The sequence below is a fragment of the Pempheris klunzingeri genome, chromosome 6 (genome assembly GCF_042242105.1).
Source record: "Pempheris klunzingeri isolate RE-2024b chromosome 6, fPemKlu1.hap1, whole genome shotgun sequence".
In the NCBI taxonomy this organism is placed as follows: Eukaryota; Metazoa; Chordata; class Actinopteri; order Acropomatiformes; family Pempheridae; genus Pempheris; species Pempheris klunzingeri.
In genome coordinates this window covers 6,114,602-6,133,746 of record NC_092017.1, presented here as the reverse complement: position 1 = coordinate 6,133,746, position 19,145 = coordinate 6,114,602, and the positions used below count along the sequence as shown (strand labels likewise).

Sequence of the window (19,145 nt, the reverse complement as noted above, 5' to 3'; positions counted from 1 at the left end):
TTTTATTTTGAAATGGCATTTAAAAAAAACAAAAGTCATAATTTTTAAAGATAAACAACAGTGCTTGTACTCATCAACAGAAACACCACAACTGATCTTTACCTCTACTGGGCTCACAACTGTATTTTCTTTAGACAAAAAAACAAGACAGTATCAAATGAAGTCTCCTACACGGCCTGTGAGGTGAAGATCGTTTCCAATAATTGCTGTTTTGCTAATTATTGATTACTAATGTCAGGAATGCAATTCAATTCTCTGTACAGAAAAGTACACGAAAATGATCAATGCTCTTAACTACAAGAGCTGCACACACTGTGTCATCTTTAACTGAACTTAACTTGGAACTTAAAGTACTCATTATTCACCGTTGCAAAAACCCCACCCCACCCCACCCAGGACTAAACCCCATCCCACCCAGGACTAAACCCCACCCCACCCAGGACTAAACCCCACCCCACCCAGGACTAAACCCCATCCCGCAGGTCCATCACTGCTTCTGCTGCATTGCCTCTTTTCGCGCAGCGTCCTGTAGGAGCTGCGTGTCCACCTCATCTGCAGGCAACTGAACGTACCGGACCACAGATCCACGGATGAAACAGTTCTTCACGGACAGCTGGAGCAAATTAAGACAAGACATTGTGGGGGTTTGAAGATAATCATCAAAGTGTTGGAGATGCTGGAAGTGAGCGTTAGCAGTTCTTTTGTTTCAGTTTTTTTCTCTCAAGTGTCTCGTTTCATTCAACTCTCAAGTTATTAAACAGTACAAGTTTCATGGCTGGTTTGTTAATACTACGTTTTCGTTCCAATTGATAATATAACCATGACCTTTAAGTTCTGTTATTACAGCAAATAAGAGAATCTCTCACGTTTTGAATATTGTGCTTAATTTCCAACTTAGAAACAAATATTGCTTTTGTATCAGTTAGATGTTCCGGATGTTCTCGCAACACACACATGCACTTGTGACTGTGTAGACTAGGGGTGTAACGGTACACATATTTATACCAAACACTTTCAGTATGGGTTTTTTGGTTCAGTAGGTGTGTACCAAAGGAATGCAGCGTTGTTTCAACCACTGCAAGATTTTCTTGTATGTGTGGAACTTCATTTAAAATGCACCCAATACGTAGTTTCCGCAAAGGGTCGGATGTTGTTCGTCCAGCCCAGGCACACCCCATAAAGTAGCATAGCAGAGGGACTGCTGGTGATATAGCACAGACCGGTTTCACAGTTGTAGCAAAAGCAGATAAATAAATAATTTGGAGATCCTCCGATATCATTTATGGGAAAGTTACAGTTTCTCAGTACACTACAGTGATGATGGACAAAGACAGGTGGATCAGATGAAAACTGCACACCGCCATTGTTCAACTGCAACTGGGTACACTGCTGGCTGTATGTTGGCATCACCTGAATGTGTTCATCATACCAGCCCTTTGTAAAGACGCACAAGCAGTGCAGGACAGTTCATTTTCTAATTTGCATTGTATTATGTTTTCATTTTATTCATAATTTATTAGAGCATCTATTTTGATCTACTTTTAACTGAGTTTTACTTTTCTATTAGTCTGACACAGAATTGCTCCTATACTTATCCTAAGTATCTATCTATCTATCTATCTATCTATCTATCTATCTAAACTTTCATTTAAAATTTTTCAGTGGATCACTGTGACCACTGAAACCATTGTTTAATAAAAATATAAGCATTTTATGTTTCTTTGGTCCTGCTGTACTGTAAACATATGAAGCCATGACTTCAAAATAGCAGTACACACCAACCTGTGACTTCACAGTGTGTGTGTGTGTGTGTGTGTGTGTGTGTGTGTGTGTGTGTGTGTGTGTGTGTGTGTGTGTGTGTGTGTGTGTGTGTGTGTCTTTAACAGTGTTTGACAGCTAGCACGCCAAAGACCCTGAATGGGAGTGATGCACTGTTTTCTGTGGCAGACTTCTGCAACTTCATCAAGTCATGATGAAGCATGGGGAAACATTATTAAGTTTGTTGTTTGAGCTGCTAAAGAGGTCCTGGGGTATCTATGACCTCTAACAGAACATCAGGATTAAGACAGAAGCTGACACCTGTGAAAACACTGAATGATGACAGGTACAGAGCAGCTAAACCTACCATGTGTGGATACTTCTCTGGATCGGTGACACTGATGTCTGTAAGCTTAATGTTCAGGTACTGAAACACACAAGCAGAGAAATGGAAACGATTAGAAATCACAAGTCAGACCGAAAATGGACTGAAAGGTTTAAGAATAAGGAGAAGAAAGGATGATTTCGAACCTGGTCAACAGAGTGAAGTGTCCCACAGATGCTGAAAAGAGAGAGAAAAATATTACCCACTAACACACATCACATGTTTACATCAAAAACACAGAACAAGTGGTGAATGAACCACTGGCTGCGACAGAGAGTTCAGATCCACAGTGATTCTGAACCCCTATTATAATGCATTTAATTGTAAGATGTGTCGTTGCTAAATAAGGACCATATATTTTTGAGCCTTAGCAGCCACCATCACTCTCCACACACCACCAGTGTTACAGCGAACTAAGTAACAGACACTAAAAACAGCACCGTTACATAGCTACCCCGTTTAACCGGAAAAACACTCACCTCAAGTCGTTTTTGAGCTCCACCACCACGTCCTTCCCCACCAGAGACTTGAAAAACGAGTAGAAAAGCTGAAAAGCAAAGCGACATGATGAGGCTAATGTTAGCAGCGTGCTAAATGTCGAGCGCGATGCGGCTAAAGTTAGCAAACTAAAGCACACACAGAGACACCGGGAATGTGTGTAATGTGACATCTCGCTCAATGTTCAGATAAGACACCTAATGTGGACTGAAAAACAAACTCATACATTCAAATTGACTTCTCACCATTGTTGCTACGGACTTCTTGCGATAGTGCGTCAGGTGTTGATGATGTAACACACTGCGTCATATTGCTGCGACAGACCACGGTGCTGCAGTCACCAAGCAGCTCCACATGGGGGCGCCAGAGGAGCACTCAGTGTGAACTTTATTATGTGGGTACATTTTACTGCAGCTTGTTATGTGAACAGTGTGATCATCAAGCGTTAAACCATCACTGTCCGGTAAAACATGTCATATAGTGTCTCATATCTGTGACAGTCTGTGGGAAGACTAGCTATTTATCTGTCATGTGTGATATTTAATACTCTAAAGAGTTTACTCAGGTCTGCTGAGGGGCTACAGACCTGCAGGGATTCAGGACAAGTTTCTTGATTGGCACACTGTAATATTGAAGGCACAGCATTTGGTAGGATTAATAGAACTGAGCTTCTCAACCTCTTAAAATGAGGCAGTGTCTACTTATGACCCATCCTCAGTAATAACATGTCTTTAGCTTGGGATCAAGTCAGCTAAAAAGTAATGGAGCCATTGTTATAGACCACGAGAGGTAGAATTATTCAGTAATTCACAAGACAAAGTTGCAAAGCTTGGAGAGATGTCTAAAAATGTAAAAATGTATTCTCTCATCAAACGGTCCCTGAGATTCAACCTTTCACCCACTGGAGGATCCCGACCCTCAGGTTGGGAACCACTGGGGAGAGACCTGCATAATATCTGCCCAGTATAACCTCCCCAGCCCCTTTCAGGTGTACTGACTGGACTACCAAGGATAAAGGGAAGAAACACAGTCATAGTAATTTCACAGAATTTTAAGGACAAAATGTGTAGTTTCTACAACTATCACATAGGAATTTGTCTTTTAGAGGTCATCCTAATGGTGAGCATCAGCAACTCTCATGTAATCTTTATTCACATCTGATAACATTAAGAAAATATAAGAGATAATGACAATATATTTTTCCTTCAAACAGAACGTCCTCTATGCTGTAAACATTGTTGCTGTGGCCTGGAGACAAAGTAAATCTCACTGTAGTTCTTTTAGCAGACAGCAGATGGAAGCAAATGATAGGAGTGCTGCAGCACCAGCCTGCTCTCCACTGTAGACTTAAAGAGGTTTACTGTATGTACAGCTTCACAGGCCATGATTGTGACATGAGGGTGTGAGAAAAATCTAGCAAAGTCTGATCACGCTCATATATGAATTTATTCAAGCATTTACTGTACATCTTCAAGGCAAACATGTCAATGTCTGTGCAAGGTAATACTGTGCGGTAAACATCCATTAGCTACTGTATAGTGTAAAACTCCACTTAAGATGTAACAGAATTATTTGTGAGCAGAATTTAATTTCAAACCTACATGTTAATGCGAGCTTAGCAGAGATGAAGTGTGAAAACATCTTTTTGATATTCATATCACTTTAAAGGAAGAGTTTGACATGTTGAAAAGAATTTGATAATTAGATCAATACCACACTCATGCCAGAATGTAAAATATGAAGCTAAGCCAGCTTAGCATTAAGCTTAGCTTAGCATTAAGACTAAAAACAAGGGAACAGCTAGCCTGGCTATGTCCACAAGTGTTAAACATGTTAGTTAATGAACTTTAGAGGTGTTGGTTGTTCCCTTTGGTGTGTCCAGTCTTTATGCTAAGCTAAGCTAACTGGCTTAGCTTAGCTTAGCTAAGCTAATGCCCCAAAATGTTGAACTATGCCTTCATTCCAAAAGAGTAGTCATTAATGATACATTTGGCGGAGGGAGTGACTGGCTGAAGCTCATCTCTGTGGATTTTATGTATCCAGAAATGCAGAGCAGGCAGCTGTACAGTCTGGTCTCACTTCACAGAGCGGCCCATCTTGGGAACCTCGGGATGCACTAAAGAAAGACAAAGAGTTTCATCATCAGATGTTTTATATTTGTAGGGGACTTTAAGCCATAAGAGAAACAAAGTGTTCCTTACTGTCTCTGTGAGGCTGTGGCTGGCCAGGCCTTGCTGGCGGTCTGTGTTTGCTGGGGAGTTCGGAGTTGTCTCTGTAATCTCTGGGCTTGGGGGCCTGGGGCTCCGGCACGCCAGGCCGTGACTTGGAAGGTAAAGGAGGCCGGTTGTGAACCATCCCCCCTTCCGAGCGCGAGGGCACCACCGGCTTCTTGTGCGCTGGTGGAAGCAAGGTGGCGGGGGTTGGGGGCTGAGGTCTGGTCTCAGAGCAGGTGTAAGAGCGGTTGCGTGGGGTGGGCACCGGAGGGCGGTCAGGGTCTCCGTCTGGTGGTTTGGTGGTTGTAAAGGTGGGATCTGGAGTGAGGTGGTCCTTCTGCTGATGATCTTGGTCCTTGCCCCAACCATGTGCTCTTCCCATTGAGCCGTATAAGGGATTGTCAAACATCTCTGACACCACATCACCCTCACCACTAGAAAACAAGGGTCAGGTTCAGTTTAAGTTTCCGCTCGTCATACCAGCTATTATTAGTTATCATTAGAGCATTTTTTTCTGAGAAGTCTCAATGACACTAGAAACAAGCACTCACATGGGATTTAAAGACTTTCCTGTAGGACTGCGTGTGCCCACATCATAACCACTCTTCTTGGATTCTTTATTCACTTGCCCAGCAATTGGAAGATTTTTGGGTGGCATGCTGTAACTCCAACCTTTATCTGTCACAGTGCCTCTTTGGAAGGACACTCCCATGTAACTGGGGTTAGAAATATCATGTGCTTGGGTGACGGAAAGCCTGTCAACCAGGAGGCAGAAAATATCACACCCAGAAATCATGTTTGAGATATTGTTTGAGATATAACCATGAGTGGTGTAACATCTTACTTGTTTGCATCACAGCCTTTGCCTTTTGAGGTGACGGTGTCATCCTTTTCAACTTTGATAAAATCTGAAAGCAGAGAAAAATAAGGATTGATGCTACACAAACTGAAGCAGAGCACATTTAATGAGTGAGCCCTGAGCTGATTGACGCTGATGACTCACCATATAACTTCTCAGTGGGCTTGCCCTCGGAGGTGCGTAACTGGATGCCACCTGTTAAGGTGCCCGTCTTCTCTCCGTGGTGCGTCAGCGTGATCTGAAACTCTGTGTAGCTGGACTGGGCAGCTCGCAGCGCAACACAACCCTCTCCTTTGGGAGTGAGACACCAGCAGACTGTCAGCTCTGCTCAGCTCATTGAATCTGCGTCACAAACTATACGCAAGCTCATTACCGTACGACTCGTCGCTGTCTGTCGACTTCACACAGATGAGGATGTGCTGGTCCAAAAGGTACTCAGGGTCAGAGATGATGGGGGTCAGCTGGAGGAGATAGAAAAGACGGCAAATGAGGATTGCTTGAAACAAGTCGTCTTCCACGGTGAAAGCTCCCTCCTAATTTTACCTCAACTTGGTTGCCGAACCAAACTTTTATTGACCCATCTGAGTGCTCCATGTTGTCACCCTCTGACGTCTTGACTGTTACTGTAGACATTCGGAGAAATATTTGGTTTTAAACTTTCAGCCCATTTAAAAAAAAGATTTTTTGACATGTTCAATCATACGGACGAAACATACCCTCCAAGCAGCTGGAATGGTATTCGATGAAGAACTTGGTCTTTGATTTCGTCAGTAAGGTGGCCACACAGTTCATGATCTGTATCCCACCTTGAGGTGCACTGTTTGGATCTGAGAATAAAAAACGACATCATACTATACATACTATACAACATGAAGCCATCTGCAGTGAGCCGTAGATGGTGATCATACCTTGCTTGGAGACAAACTGTGAGGCTACTCCGACTTCAAATGAGGCGAACAATGGTGAGTGGTCACTTGTCATGATGTCATTAGTGCACCCTGCAAATTGGAAAGTTTGGTCATTAAAAGGGCACTCCAGAAATTTTACATCACACATTTTGGGGACTCACGAGAGACAGGTTAGTCAAAGATTTGCAACAGAGGCTGAGATATCTTGACTTTTAGTGCCTCGTAACAGTTGTATTCTCTGTCTGATTCAGCAATGTAACTCTACGTTTTGCAGTTCTATTTTCTGTTGAATTTACACCAAGGAAATCACAGGAAACAATAAAGAATGGACCTGACCAAACATGTTTGGGGAGAATTACTCACCATATGCTTGGCAGACAACATGAACCAGAGGGTACGACTTCCAAAGGACACGGTCACACCACGAGGGCAAATTGTATTTTGTCTGAAGAGTTAAATCCATCACACATACACATGTACTGAATACATCAGTTATAGGAGTTTGAGCATCACAAAGCAGTTTGTAAGTTATGTATCAGAGCCCATGTTATTTTTGGTAGAAACATGATCAAACATTCTTGCTGGTTTGGATCAATCTGTGAGATCTAAATTCAGAAGGTTTTGTATGTCTAAAAGAGAAATGAGTTGAATTGATCCTAGTCCCTGTAGATGACTCGGTATCGTAGTCTCTTTCACTGTTTCAGCACTTTGATAACTGACCGGAACCACACAGGGAAAAGACACCTGACTAAACATGGGCTTACCCCCGTAGCTTTGGCCTTTGTGTAGGCATACTTCTCTCGCGTGTCTCTTTCAAAGCGATATGTGGGCGGAAAAGTGATTTCCTCTTCATCTACAATCAAAATAAAATGTATGTGATTTACATATTTATAATTTCATAAGTGATGAACAGTTGATAGAGAGTTGATACATAAAACCATATACAGCATAAGCTTAGTTAAACACACTGTGCTGTATGTCTGTACTAATCAATATTCTCCATGTGCCCAGGGCTCACCGAAATGCAAGAAAACCTTTCCATCATTCCTCTCCATGCTGAGCTGGTCCTTGCTGAGGAGCTCCTGGTACTGCTGCTGTTTGATCTTTGTCACAATGTACTCAGCTTCCTGTGAAGGGAAACAGTGCGAACTAGAGACTTTTCCTGCTTTAAAGTGTTAGCAGCTGAGAGCTCAGACACCTGACAACCAGCGCGCTCTTTCAAGCACCACTCACTGAGCAGCACTGCTGGATCAGAGGTAAATGTCATGACAAGGCAAAATCTACAGAAAAAGCAGACATAGGTTCTATATTTGTGAATCTGTCACCATTAGATTAACAACGATAGAAGCTCAATGTTATATTAGTGATTCATTTGGTTCCAAGTACGTCCAGTACGTTACACCATATGGTAAACTGCATTCTTTACAACTTACTGTAGATGGGAATTCAACACGGTAGTTCAAATCCCCGAGCCAGAAGAGGTGGGTGAACCGATGTGTGATGTCAAATGGATTGAGCTTCTTATCTCCCAAGTTCAGAAACCGCAGGATGTTAGTGTAGTTTTGATTGCGTCTGCAAATACAGCAAAATTTTTCAAGAATTGATTACGGATTTTTATTCATTGTGTTTTTATTGCTGTTTTGCAACACATGAATTTATAATCCCGGTGTGTAGGGATCTGTGCACCAAGGTGTGGTTTCAGAAATGGAGGAAGTGGGGCGGAGGCAATGAAAACAGAGATTCTTCAGCTAAAAATAGATGAATGAGTAAAAATGTAAACAAAAACATTTCCTGTGTTTACATAGATTTATATCAGTCTGGCAAATAACATATTATGATGATATTGGTCATACTTTCCATAATAACGGCAGCTAAACAAAGGTTAGATAGATTATTGTATTATTCATATACTAACACCACTTACCATTAGAAAACCCACCATACCGGTGGATAATGTATTTGTGTATTTACTAGAAAACGCACCATATGGAGAGACGTGAACACACATGGGGAAAAAAGGTGATCAGTTGATTATTAAATCAACTGATCACTGATCAACTGATTAAGTGTGCAAAGGCCAAACGCATAGCACAGTTATTATTATTATTGTATTGGGGCAAAGTCCACACAGCACTTGCACGTCAGCATCGGTCAGAAACAGTCAGAGGATAATAAAGAGACTTTAGAAAGTAACTCAAATTGAAACTGTGAAAGTGGTGGGGACAAATATAGGACTGAGAAATGAATCCACAGCTGAAAAACAGACAATGACAGCCCCGGGTATATCCACTTATAAGTTAGAAACGTTAACTAGAAAATGTAGAAATTTTAACTTGACTTTGTTGAAAGTGTAATCAGTTGCTCACCTGAGCTTCTTCTCGCTTCCAGAGGTCAGGTGGCTGTTGACAAAGCCAAAAGACGTACCGTTGAACATGAAGGACACTCCCACTGCTCCCTTGTTTCCTAAGAACAAACACCACAGTGAGCACATATGGGCTATTGTTTAATGAGGTTTAATGACAGGGGGCTTGTGGAGAAGTTCTTACCCAGAGTGTTGGCGATCCCCGTCTTCACGCTGTCTGAAAAAATATGGGAGATCCTGTTTTCGTGCTCAGGCTTGGCCAGGACCACAATCCGAATGTTCCACAGAGTGTGGATCGCCACCTGGGTGTGAACAGATGATGCAACTACTGCACTGCAAGTGTGTTCAGTTGTAACTTTCTTACTTTTTCAGTCACTCACTTGTTTAAAGCTGATGTTTGTGATGTTCCTCAGGACATTTTTCACCGTGTCGGCCCACTCCCTCTCACCCAAAGGATCCTCCTGACTCCCGATGACATAGAAATCATGAGGGATGTGATCTGCGGTGTCGTCGCTTGTCTTCCCTAGGCCCTTACACTGAAACCAGGAGTTGATGTTGTGTGGAGGGGCGGCATTTCCTGTGTGTTTATTGAAAAGTAATTTACTGTAGCGTTCCATTATCAGTCATGAGTCAAACTAATTTATACAATTCAGATTGTTACCCATGTTCCAGGTGCCAACAAACACTGTGATCATGTCCGGTTCAGGTTTTTCAGAGTGTTTGTTCTTCATTTGTTGAAGTAGTTGGCAAAATCCCTCCCTTTTCTGGTGAGACACATTTTTAAAAAATGTGAAATATGATTTCTTATAACAAACGCATTTAAACTGTACGTTGTGAATTACATGTGACTGAAAACCTGAAGTCCCTGAAAACAAATTTTCTCAAGCAACTTTTTACAATAAGCAATGGGCTCCTACGTGAACACTAAAGCCGTTTTTGTTACTTGTTTCACTTGAGATTTCTGTGTATGAGTTTGTGCTTTTCTCACTGGTTTGAAGTGGGTGGGATAATTTTCCAAAAATTGTTGCCACATTCTCCTTAAGCTAAATCAGTTGCAATCCAGCTGCCAGATCTTTGTTACCTTTGTGTTATCAAACCCAAACTCTTTGCGTAAAATCTTCTCTTTCTCCGTCTCCACGGCGATGGCCAGTTTGGTGGGCATTTTCTGGGATTTCACCAACTTCAGGACTGAAAAACAATTGCAAAACAGTACAGCAGTTACAGCCATGCTACTACTGGAGTAGTACTTTGACCTATATGCTAACATGGGCATGCTAATTGCTTGACAATGGACATGCTGGGTATTGCCAGAGATCACACCGCCAATCTTCACCCCCCCCAAACCACAACCTTCCAATGTGATGTGCTTCATTACTTTTGTTGTGCACAAAGTATTTGTCTTCAGGCCCATCTTTCGACTTCTTGAAGTAGAGCTTCCCGTTTTCAACATCCACTTTCAGGAACATCTTCGTGGAAATACCCAGAGATTCTTGCTTGACCTGCGAGTGGAAGAGGAAACCGATCAGATAGACCACAAACCTCCACATGTTTTATACCATCTTGATTTCCTGCATTGTAATACAGTAACTCATTTAGTGAGGCACCTCGAACGTAACAAGCGGTATGAGAGATTTCCTGTGACCTCCTTCATATCCAATTGACTCAAACACAGAACTTTTAGCCTGCAAAAAAAAAAAGGAGAAGTGCTCTGTCATCTAATGGCATAATTTGTTGATCATGCCAGTGGCCAAGATTGTTCACAGTCAGCCAGTAAAATGAGCCACAGTACTTTACCTTATCTTCTATTGAGTAGAGCAGTTTTGTCAGCTGTTCAAGCCTAAAGGATATACACTGACCCGAATCAGCAGACATCTGCAAATTAAGGAAACAATACTTGATGATATGGTATTTTCTGCAAAAGTTCACAATGCTGCAAAGGATCAAGGGCACCACGCACTTGTCTTGGAAAATATCCAATCCCTGGGGAGAGCTGTTGGTCCAACGCTCTATGAAAGACCTCTAGAGCTGGCAGGATGCGAGAAATTTCACTGTGTCAAAAAAGGTCAAAGCATGGTTAAATCAGCCCTATACGGTGTAGTTCAAGTCATATATTATGTTGACAAGGAAGTATACCTGTTTAGATTCTTGCAAATTGTCATTGTTAGCTTCTTAAGCCCAGGGAGGTTGGGGTAACCATTTTGTACTTGTTCAGCATCCAAGCAGACTGAGATCCTGAAGTACTCTTGGATAGCCATTTGATGCTCCTCTGGTATTCTGGAAATATGTAACACAGGAGCACTTTAAACACTGTTACCTCATAAATCACACGAGTTAGCTTCAGTTGAGCACATTGCTGTGTCAAATCACTTCCCATAATTGTGGAAATTATTGTGTTGTGCATGCTGCCAATGGATTATCGAAATCTTTGCATAATGAACTATCTGCCTGAGGATCGTTAAAACGTGTGATGTGACCATACATGGACAAGTCCATCTGCTGCAGTCTCATCAGGTAGGTGTCTGATAAGGACTTGCAGGCCTGCTCAGAAGATTTGGGCTCACTGTCTTTCACATCATTGGCTGGGAAGTTCCTAGGTGGAAGCTGCGGTGGAAGATTATTGGACTCTGCAGAACAAGAACGAATATAACATTTTTACATCTTTGACTGGCACATATTCTTTTTTTTTTTCTTTACGTTACAGCCACTATGCAGGTGGAGTGAAATTGTTTGACCTGGCTCTTCGTCTATCTCCTCCTCCCTCTGGACAGGGTACTGCAGATGTGTGACCAGACCCATGTTGGGACTGTAATATGCCTCCACCAGCTCAGGCAGCATACAGAAGAACCTGATAGGAACTCCTTCAGATGCCTGAAGAACAGATCAAAGCACACACATCATTCACAGACCTTGGCAGGACTTGTGGTGCAGTTGTTCTAGAAGTCTGTTTTTTTCTGTTTCTAAATTAGATAACACAATCGCTAAATTGTACTTCCCATGTGATGGGTCTAGCTGCACTGTCTGTGGCTTCTTGCAGCTGTACAATGCTGTTTTTAGAGTTTCTTTTCCCCTGAGTTTGTGTAATTAACGCTCAGTATTATGGTTACATTCAAAGCAGTTTTTCTCACGGACATATTGAGAACATAAAAGCATCAACCATTAACTAATGTACTACTACATTTCCTCTGTTCAGACCATTTACAAACAAGCAGAAACGAGCAGCTCTCTGAGCCAGCAAGACCACATGCTATACAACACGCACTTTTTTTTTAACTTTACTTGCAGTTTGTTTGAGCCTATTATGCCTGACAATTACAATAATTACAATAAGTACGACATGAGTACTTAAATTCATTAGAAAGTGACAATGCTGATTTATTATTACTCTAGCTGGACAGAAATGTAACATACTAATACTCCATAACAGTGAGTACCAGCTGAATTCAAGCACTGGTACTCAGCATGTTTGACCATTTCAGGCAACCTGTGCAGTTCTTGCACATAAAATGTTTTCACACTTGTCCTAAACAGTTCATTAAAAGTTTCTTTATATTTCATTTTATGCTGATGATACTCAATTATAACTATAGTGGCTCATACAAGCTGTTCTCACTTCCTCCTTTTTACTTTTACAACATAGATATATATCAAAGGTGTCAAGACTTCATGCCAATAAAGCATCTCCTGATCTCAATCTCAACCAAAGTTATCGTATTTCTGTTTTGATGAAAATGAGTGGTTGACTGAGGAACAGTCAACGCTCAGAGCTGAATACTAGCATCAGCACGATAACATGCTCATACCGACAATGCAAGCGTGGTGATGATAGGCAGGTATACTGTGTACTATGCTCCCCATTTTAATGAAGCACATTAGCATGTTAACATTTGCTAATTAGCACTAAACACAACACAGTTGAGGCTGATGAGAATATCATTAGTTTTAGTATTTGGTTATTAACTAAAGTATTAAACAAAGTGAAATTTTGAGCCGATGATGCTGCTAGAGGAAAATATATGTCTAAGTACCCTATGAGGTATGTTTAAATTATGTTACAGCTAAGCAGGAGTGGCATTTGAAACATGCATATGCTCTAAATACTTAACACTAACAATTCAACCATAATAATTCATCTGATGGCTGCTTGTTTTAAACCGTCAACCCACCTGAACAGAGAGCTTCTTATCCTCATTAGGCAGGATTCTGTATGTGTACACACAGTTCTGGTATCTGTGGTTAAAATGATAAAACGCAAATGTCCGTCACTGGAATATGACATGTATTTAGGGTAAAGAATGCTAGATTGTGTTTTCACTGTGTCCATCATGCAATCAGAACAGTTTGGGTAGCATTTTAAATGAAGTTTGCCATGTGAGAAATGATATGAGCTGCAGAGGGCAAAGTGTGCTGCTTTGTGGCAGCACAGTATGCAAATAAAGGGGAACTAGTCTTGCACTGCAATGCGTATGTGCTAAAAAGTGATATGATTAACTGTAATACAGCAAAGGACTTTGACTTTTCATCACGTTATATGAAATATGCCCAAAGGATGATGTTTAGAATTAACCTGATGCCAAAAACATTCAGTATAACATCCATGTCGTATCAGTTTGTCCTCTATTTGTTCATACAAAGTATCGCATGTTATGCAGACTTTTTTTTTTTTTTTTAACAAGGAGTCATCCTCCACTCTATACAAACAGTCAGTGGAAAAGTTAGAAACAAATAATGTCTACTTACAAAACACAGAGAGCATAGGCTCCCTGTATGGACTCACTGTCCCGGATAAGGAAGCTTCCATCTCTTGCTGCTTTAGAAAGTAGATCCTCAGCTTTGGATCGAGTTATATTACCATGGCACCAAGGTTGATAACTTGGCATTCTGTTTCTCATCCAAGTGTCGGAGCTCAAGAGTTTTGCATCTGTTCTCAAATTATATTCCAGCAAACTAGTCTCAGTTTCTCTTTCTGGCTATCATGGTGTGTACTTTTAAGTCTTTTCTCTCACTTGTTCATTCTCTGCCTCCGCAAGCTGTAAAAGGAAACTGCCACTACCTCAGCTCTGAACTTCCTAATTTGAGAAGTTAAGAGAGGAGGGCCCTGGTGCCTCCTCTCTGCCTGTTATATGACAGATCTGTAAATGGAAATACCGTACTTTCACTTGCTGGGTAGAACTCTTTAATCAAATTACTTTAATGTTGAATCAGTATTCCTGCTTTAGCTTCTGTACACCTACTTGTTAATGTGAACTTTCCAGAGAATACTGCAGAATACTTTATAAATGGTTGAAAAAGTGAAAAAGGGAAGTAACCAAAAAGGCAAATACATTGATTCTTATTTGGTATAGTGAAAGAATTTACTGATAAAATTGCTTTTTGATTACAAAAATAATTATGAGAAGCCTAATTTGGTGCTTAGATGCATTTTCGAGTGCTCAAATGGTCTTTGCCCTTTGACCTAGACTGAAGATGAAGCCCCAACTGCTAACTATTCAATTGTCTAATGATTCACAAGAGCTAGGTGTTTTCTCAAATATATACATTCAGGAAATACAAGTCAAGACTGGCTCGCTATGTTCATGTGATGAACAGGAAGTCTTGCAGAAATATGACGAGGAAAATAAGCTGCTCACAAACCACAACATGGGTCACATGATACAAAAAGAGAACTACACAATGACAAGTCACAGCAGCTGCGGACGATTCTGTCCTGCACATAAAATAAGTTCCCCACTTTCACAGAGAACACATCAAAGTCTCAGCCTTGCAGTGGCAGTATAGACGTGATCAGGACGGGAAATCTTTCGCTTTCAAGTGACAACAAATGAAATGTTGAGTTACCATAAACCCTTTATATAACAGCACTGAAAAACAGGTGTCACTGTTACAAAACGAAAACAAAGAAGGAAATAAGACTTAGATTTTAACATATAAGTGAGCTGATGAGCATCCATACAGTTGTTATAAGCTTTTTTCAGAGTCAACATTTCCTCTGCAGAGTGGCTTTGTAATGATGAATACAATTTTATTATTTACAGCTCCGAAGTCACAAAAATCATTTATAATTCACATCTTACCAATCAGAGTGAATCATGTCTTTTGGTCTCAATCTTTTCATCTTTTGTAGATGAGAAACTGACTTTCAGTAAAAAAGGGATTCAAAGTTTGTCATGCAGTAGTGCAATATGATAGAAGTGTGGACAAAAGAATAAATGCATAGCACAGGGGAGCTAGGGAGCTGGATAATAATGATGAATATATGTACAATGAAGATTTGTCTAGCACAAGCAAAAGAATCATGGCACTGGTGTCTTACAGCAGTTTTATGGTTATCTATAAGAGCTTCAGAACATTAATATAGCATTAAACAGCAACAGTAATTGCTCTGTAAAGACACAGTAGAGTACAGGCGGCCTGAGTTAAGAATGAAGTCACACTCTCTCCTTTAATTTGCATGTGCATATTAGTGCTTGGGAGTCCATGAATCGTTCAGCGAGCAAACCTCTGGCACAGTGAAACCGAGTCGAAAAACGAGTCAGAGCCACTGCCCAGCGACAGACTCTGCTAAACTACTGTGTTAACGCAGTAGCGCAAAAGCTAAGGGAGCCTAGTCAGTCAGCGGTTATGTGCAGAACAAGTGAGAACAAATGAGAGACCCGGCCAAGGAGCCGTGGTGAGGGATGGGGAGAGGCACGTGTCTGTTGTGATCTGACAACACTGCTGAGGCTGATGGATATGTCATAAAATTACAATTATTCTGAGGGGAATATGAATGGCAGTGAACAGAGATATTTCAGTCTGCCATCCTCAGAGCTTTGCTGCTATTGTAGCAAAAGACAATATATCATTACAGTAATTGAGTGGGCCTATGCTTTTGAGCAGGTAGCCGTATTCTACTATCCACACCATCTTAGTTTAGTGCATTCAGCCTGTAATCATTTGCTTATTAGCTTTTAACACAATTTTTGCATATTTGGCAACACACAATGGTGGACCCAGCAGCTGACTGAGCAAGAGCCACGGTGCTAGTATGGCTGAGAACACCTTAGACGAACAATGATATTATGAAAAACTAACTAATGAGTATTTATCACATTTGGTATAGGATACAAAACAGTCATAGGAAATTTACATCAAATGTTTGACTATGTACATATTTGATCATTTGGTGTTTGACACACAAATCATTTTCCAACGTCAGCAGGAAGCTTGTGGAGACAACAACTAAACTCTTCTCTATGAGGGGAAGGACATGTTGCTAATATTTGCAATTAAAATATCATATTCAATTAGCATTTTATCCAGTTTTCTGTCTCATGGTAGGACACATTTCTGGTGCCTTTTTTGACACTCTTTTTTTCAGTAGAACCAGTAGAAAAACTTTGAGAGGATTTCAAGATAAGGGGGCTACAGAGGTACATTAACGACATTGTGGAATGAGCCTTCTGTCAGACAAAGGCAACAGTCACTTGATAGTCAGATCAGTTTTTGTTTCTGTTGGAAATGCATCTTTATCAAACAGTGCTCGAGATGAAGTTCCAATTTCACGCCCTCAAAATTCGGACTTTGCACTCACAGAGCTCTCGTGTGTTCCCTTTAACTCTCCGCTGGTGGCTGCTGACATCCCTGCCTTATCTTTGCAAAACAGTTTCATTAGGGTGCCGCGGAACTTCTCCGCCCCGAACAGGTAGACCAGCGGGTCCAGAGCACCGTTCAGGCAGGTGAGGGAGGAGGTGAGGCGGTTGGCCAAGCTCAGGCCTCTGCGTGTCTGGCAGGAGACGTCAGGGTGGCTGTAGCCCAGGATGAAAGTGGCCCTGCTCACATGATAAGGCAGGAAACACACGACATAGATGAGCATGACCAGGCCGATGGTGCGCAGGGCCCTAAGCTTGAGGGCTGGCTCTAGCCTGGAGCCCCGATGCAGGCTGTGAATGATGAGCAGGTAACAGGACAGGGTGGCAAGGAAAGGTGGGGTGAAAGCCACAGCCAGTGAGATCAGTGCGTTGCGCGAGGCCTTCTCTCTGTACAGCTGCAAACACACCGTCACGCCGTCCACCTCTGCAGTCTGGTGTGTGATCAGCAGTGGGGCCATGGAGACAGTAACTAGGGCCCATAGAGAGAAGCTGATGATGTGGGCATAGCGAGCCCGACGGATCTTCAATGACCTCACAGCGTGAACCACAGCCAGGTAGCGATCCCCTGCCACACAGGCCAGGAAGTACAGGCTGGCGTACATGTTGACATAGAACAAGAAGCCCGCCACTCTGCAGGGCACCTCGCCAAAGGGCCAGTGACCTCCAGTGAGGTGGTAGGTGGCCCTCAGCGGGAGGATGACCACGTACGATAAGTCTGCCACGGCCAGGTGAATCAAGAAGATGTTAGCTGGAGAGGAAGAGCCCCGCTGGTGAGAGAAGATCCAGAGAGCCAGGCTGTTACCGTTCAGCGCCAGAAAGAAAACCAGGATGTAGAAGCATCCAAAGAGTGTGTTCTCAGCCGTCGTGTCCACTGGCGCACAGCTCTCTGATGACTGATTGGACAGCAGGGAGGACAGCTCCATTGTAGAAGATTCCATTTTGGTGACTGAAGAGATGGGGAGAAACATTGTTAGACATGCATCCAAAAAGCCATTTTCAGATATAAATAAAGAAATCTCCTCTTTGGGGTGATTTTATATCTTAATAAAGTCTTGTATGTATGTTAGATGCAGGATAGACAAAACAAATAGTTTCACTAGAAATAGATTTCTAGTTACAGATCAGGTCTGAACCTGCATTTGAGTCATGACTTTTATAAAGTTCATTGTTAGTATTCAGACAGCAAACTATCTCAGTAACAGGAAGCCATACCAGCCCAACCCCTGTCCACACACACACACACACACACTAGGCACACTGACAATTGTGCTTGCCACAGTGCCACACTCACAAGGTAACAATAGATGTCAGTGTCCGTGGCTCAGAGCGGATAATTACTTCACTCTGACCTCGACAAGTACTGGACTTCCTCCGTGCACTAGTCCAGGAAGTCATTAGATCTCCACTGTTCTTTTTACAGCTTATCTGGCCCTTATAGTCTCATTTGTCAGCAAGAATTCTTTCATCTAGACTGAATGGCAAACTCACAGAAGAAATGGTACTGTGTGAAACTGTAGCCATTCATGGGGAACGTCGTGATTGTTTATTCACTGTCCTGCCAACAGTCAGTCAGACTCAGGTTTGTACGTTAATTATCAAGAATGAGCCAGCAGCTAGTTAGCTTAGCCAGGTAGCAAAAAAATCAGCTAAGACCTTCAAAGCTAGAGAATTAACCTGCTATATCGCACTTGTTTAACCAAACAAGTTGTGTTTTTATGTATGCCAAGATTTTGGTTATCTCCAGACAGAGCCAGGCTAGCCGTTTCCCCCTGTTCCCAGTGTGAACAGGCAGACACAGAAGTCACATTATATTTAACTAAATGTGTCACTGTTCCTTTAAAGTTTACAGCTAAAACTTTTTCGCAAAAAATATCAGTTTAAAGTTGGAATATGAAATAGCCCAATATAATTTCCAGGATTGTATGTTTGTTTTTTCCAGTCTTAGAGAACTATTCAGACACACCTACAAAATGACTACCCACTCCTCTGTCCCTACGGCGACCTCCAACTGTCCACTCCCCTCATTTTGTTTTCATGAAACACCACTTGGATGTGAACAGCAATAATAATGCATCTCAGAAAAAGCTTTTCCTGAACTTTCCCTTGGTGCTTGAAGAGGATCCAACAACAAAATCAAACCATGTGTAGCAGGGATAAACTTGTCATCCCACAGATGTTTCTGGTTGAAGGGAGGCTCCTAAATATACATAGCAAGGAGCTCGCCAAACAGTGAAATGGCTTAAACAATGCTGCAACATTGCAGGGCCCCTTAACAAGAAGAGAAAGGGATTGTCTCTACATTATGAAATCAGCTCACTAGACTGGCCAGACTTTTGGCCCATTAGGAACCAGCCAGATGTAGCAGTGTGGCTCTCTCCAGTGTGTGTGCTGCGCTCCTGCCCTGACTGGAGCTGTGAGACCCACAACGAAGGGCAATTCTCAGCCGAGGCTCAGACTCGGTGCATTCAGGAGCATCAGTCTACCAAAGAAAAGGGCTGCAGTCCCAGCAGGGATAACAAACCGGGAGCGCCACA

General features: G+C 42.0%; 3 protein-coding genes across 4 annotated transcripts; all 3 read right to left on the bottom strand.

The window, feature by feature from the left end:
- Window positions 1–455: 455 nt before the first annotated feature.
- Window positions 456–2,932, bottom strand: smx5. The gene is made up of 5 exons (XM_070832748.1): window positions 2,887–2,932; window positions 2,623–2,690; window positions 2,290–2,320; window positions 2,126–2,185; window positions 456–613 (listed from the first exon to the last, which is right to left on the bottom strand). The coding sequence occupies exons 1-5, from the start codon at window positions 2,887–2,889 to the stop codon at window positions 488–490; spliced, it is 288 nt and encodes a 95-aa protein (XP_070688849.1). The 5' UTR covers window positions 2,890–2,932; the 3' UTR covers window positions 456–487.
- Window positions 2,933–4,068: 1,136 nt separating this feature from the next.
- inpp5d (inositol polyphosphate-5-phosphatase D) lies at window positions 4,069–14,012 on the bottom strand. Of its 2 annotated transcripts, none has more exons than XM_070831985.1 (27): window positions 13,721–14,012; window positions 13,147–13,210; window positions 11,716–11,851; window positions 11,463–11,607; window positions 11,117–11,257; window positions 10,941–11,031; window positions 10,778–10,855; window positions 10,588–10,665; window positions 10,359–10,482; window positions 10,065–10,171; window positions 9,645–9,747; window positions 9,364–9,560; window positions 9,168–9,285; window positions 8,988–9,084; window positions 8,055–8,193; window positions 7,640–7,748; window positions 7,386–7,474; window positions 6,985–7,066; window positions 6,622–6,711; window positions 6,430–6,540; window positions 6,257–6,336; window positions 6,087–6,174; window positions 5,858–6,004; window positions 5,699–5,762; window positions 5,406–5,609; window positions 4,843–5,288; window positions 4,069–4,757 (listed from the first exon to the last, which is right to left on the bottom strand). In XM_070831985.1, the coding sequence occupies exons 1-27, from the start codon at window positions 13,870–13,872 to the stop codon at window positions 4,717–4,719; spliced, it is 3,321 nt and encodes a 1,106-aa protein (XP_070688086.1). In that variant the 5' UTR covers window positions 13,873–14,012; the 3' UTR covers window positions 4,069–4,716. The 2 variants fall into 2 exon arrangements, with proteins under 2 accessions (XP_070688086.1, XP_070688087.1); XM_070831986.1 differs by having other exon boundaries at window positions 5,406–5,570.
- A 1,750-nt stretch (window positions 14,013–15,762) lies between these two features.
- Window positions 15,763–17,549, bottom strand: gpr17 (G protein-coupled receptor 17). Its single transcript, XM_070832679.1, has one exon. The coding sequence runs from the start codon at window positions 17,547–17,549 to the stop codon at window positions 16,530–16,532; it is 1,020 nt and encodes a 339-aa protein (XP_070688780.1). The 3' UTR covers window positions 15,763–16,529.
- Window positions 17,550–19,145: the final 1,596 nt, after the last annotated feature.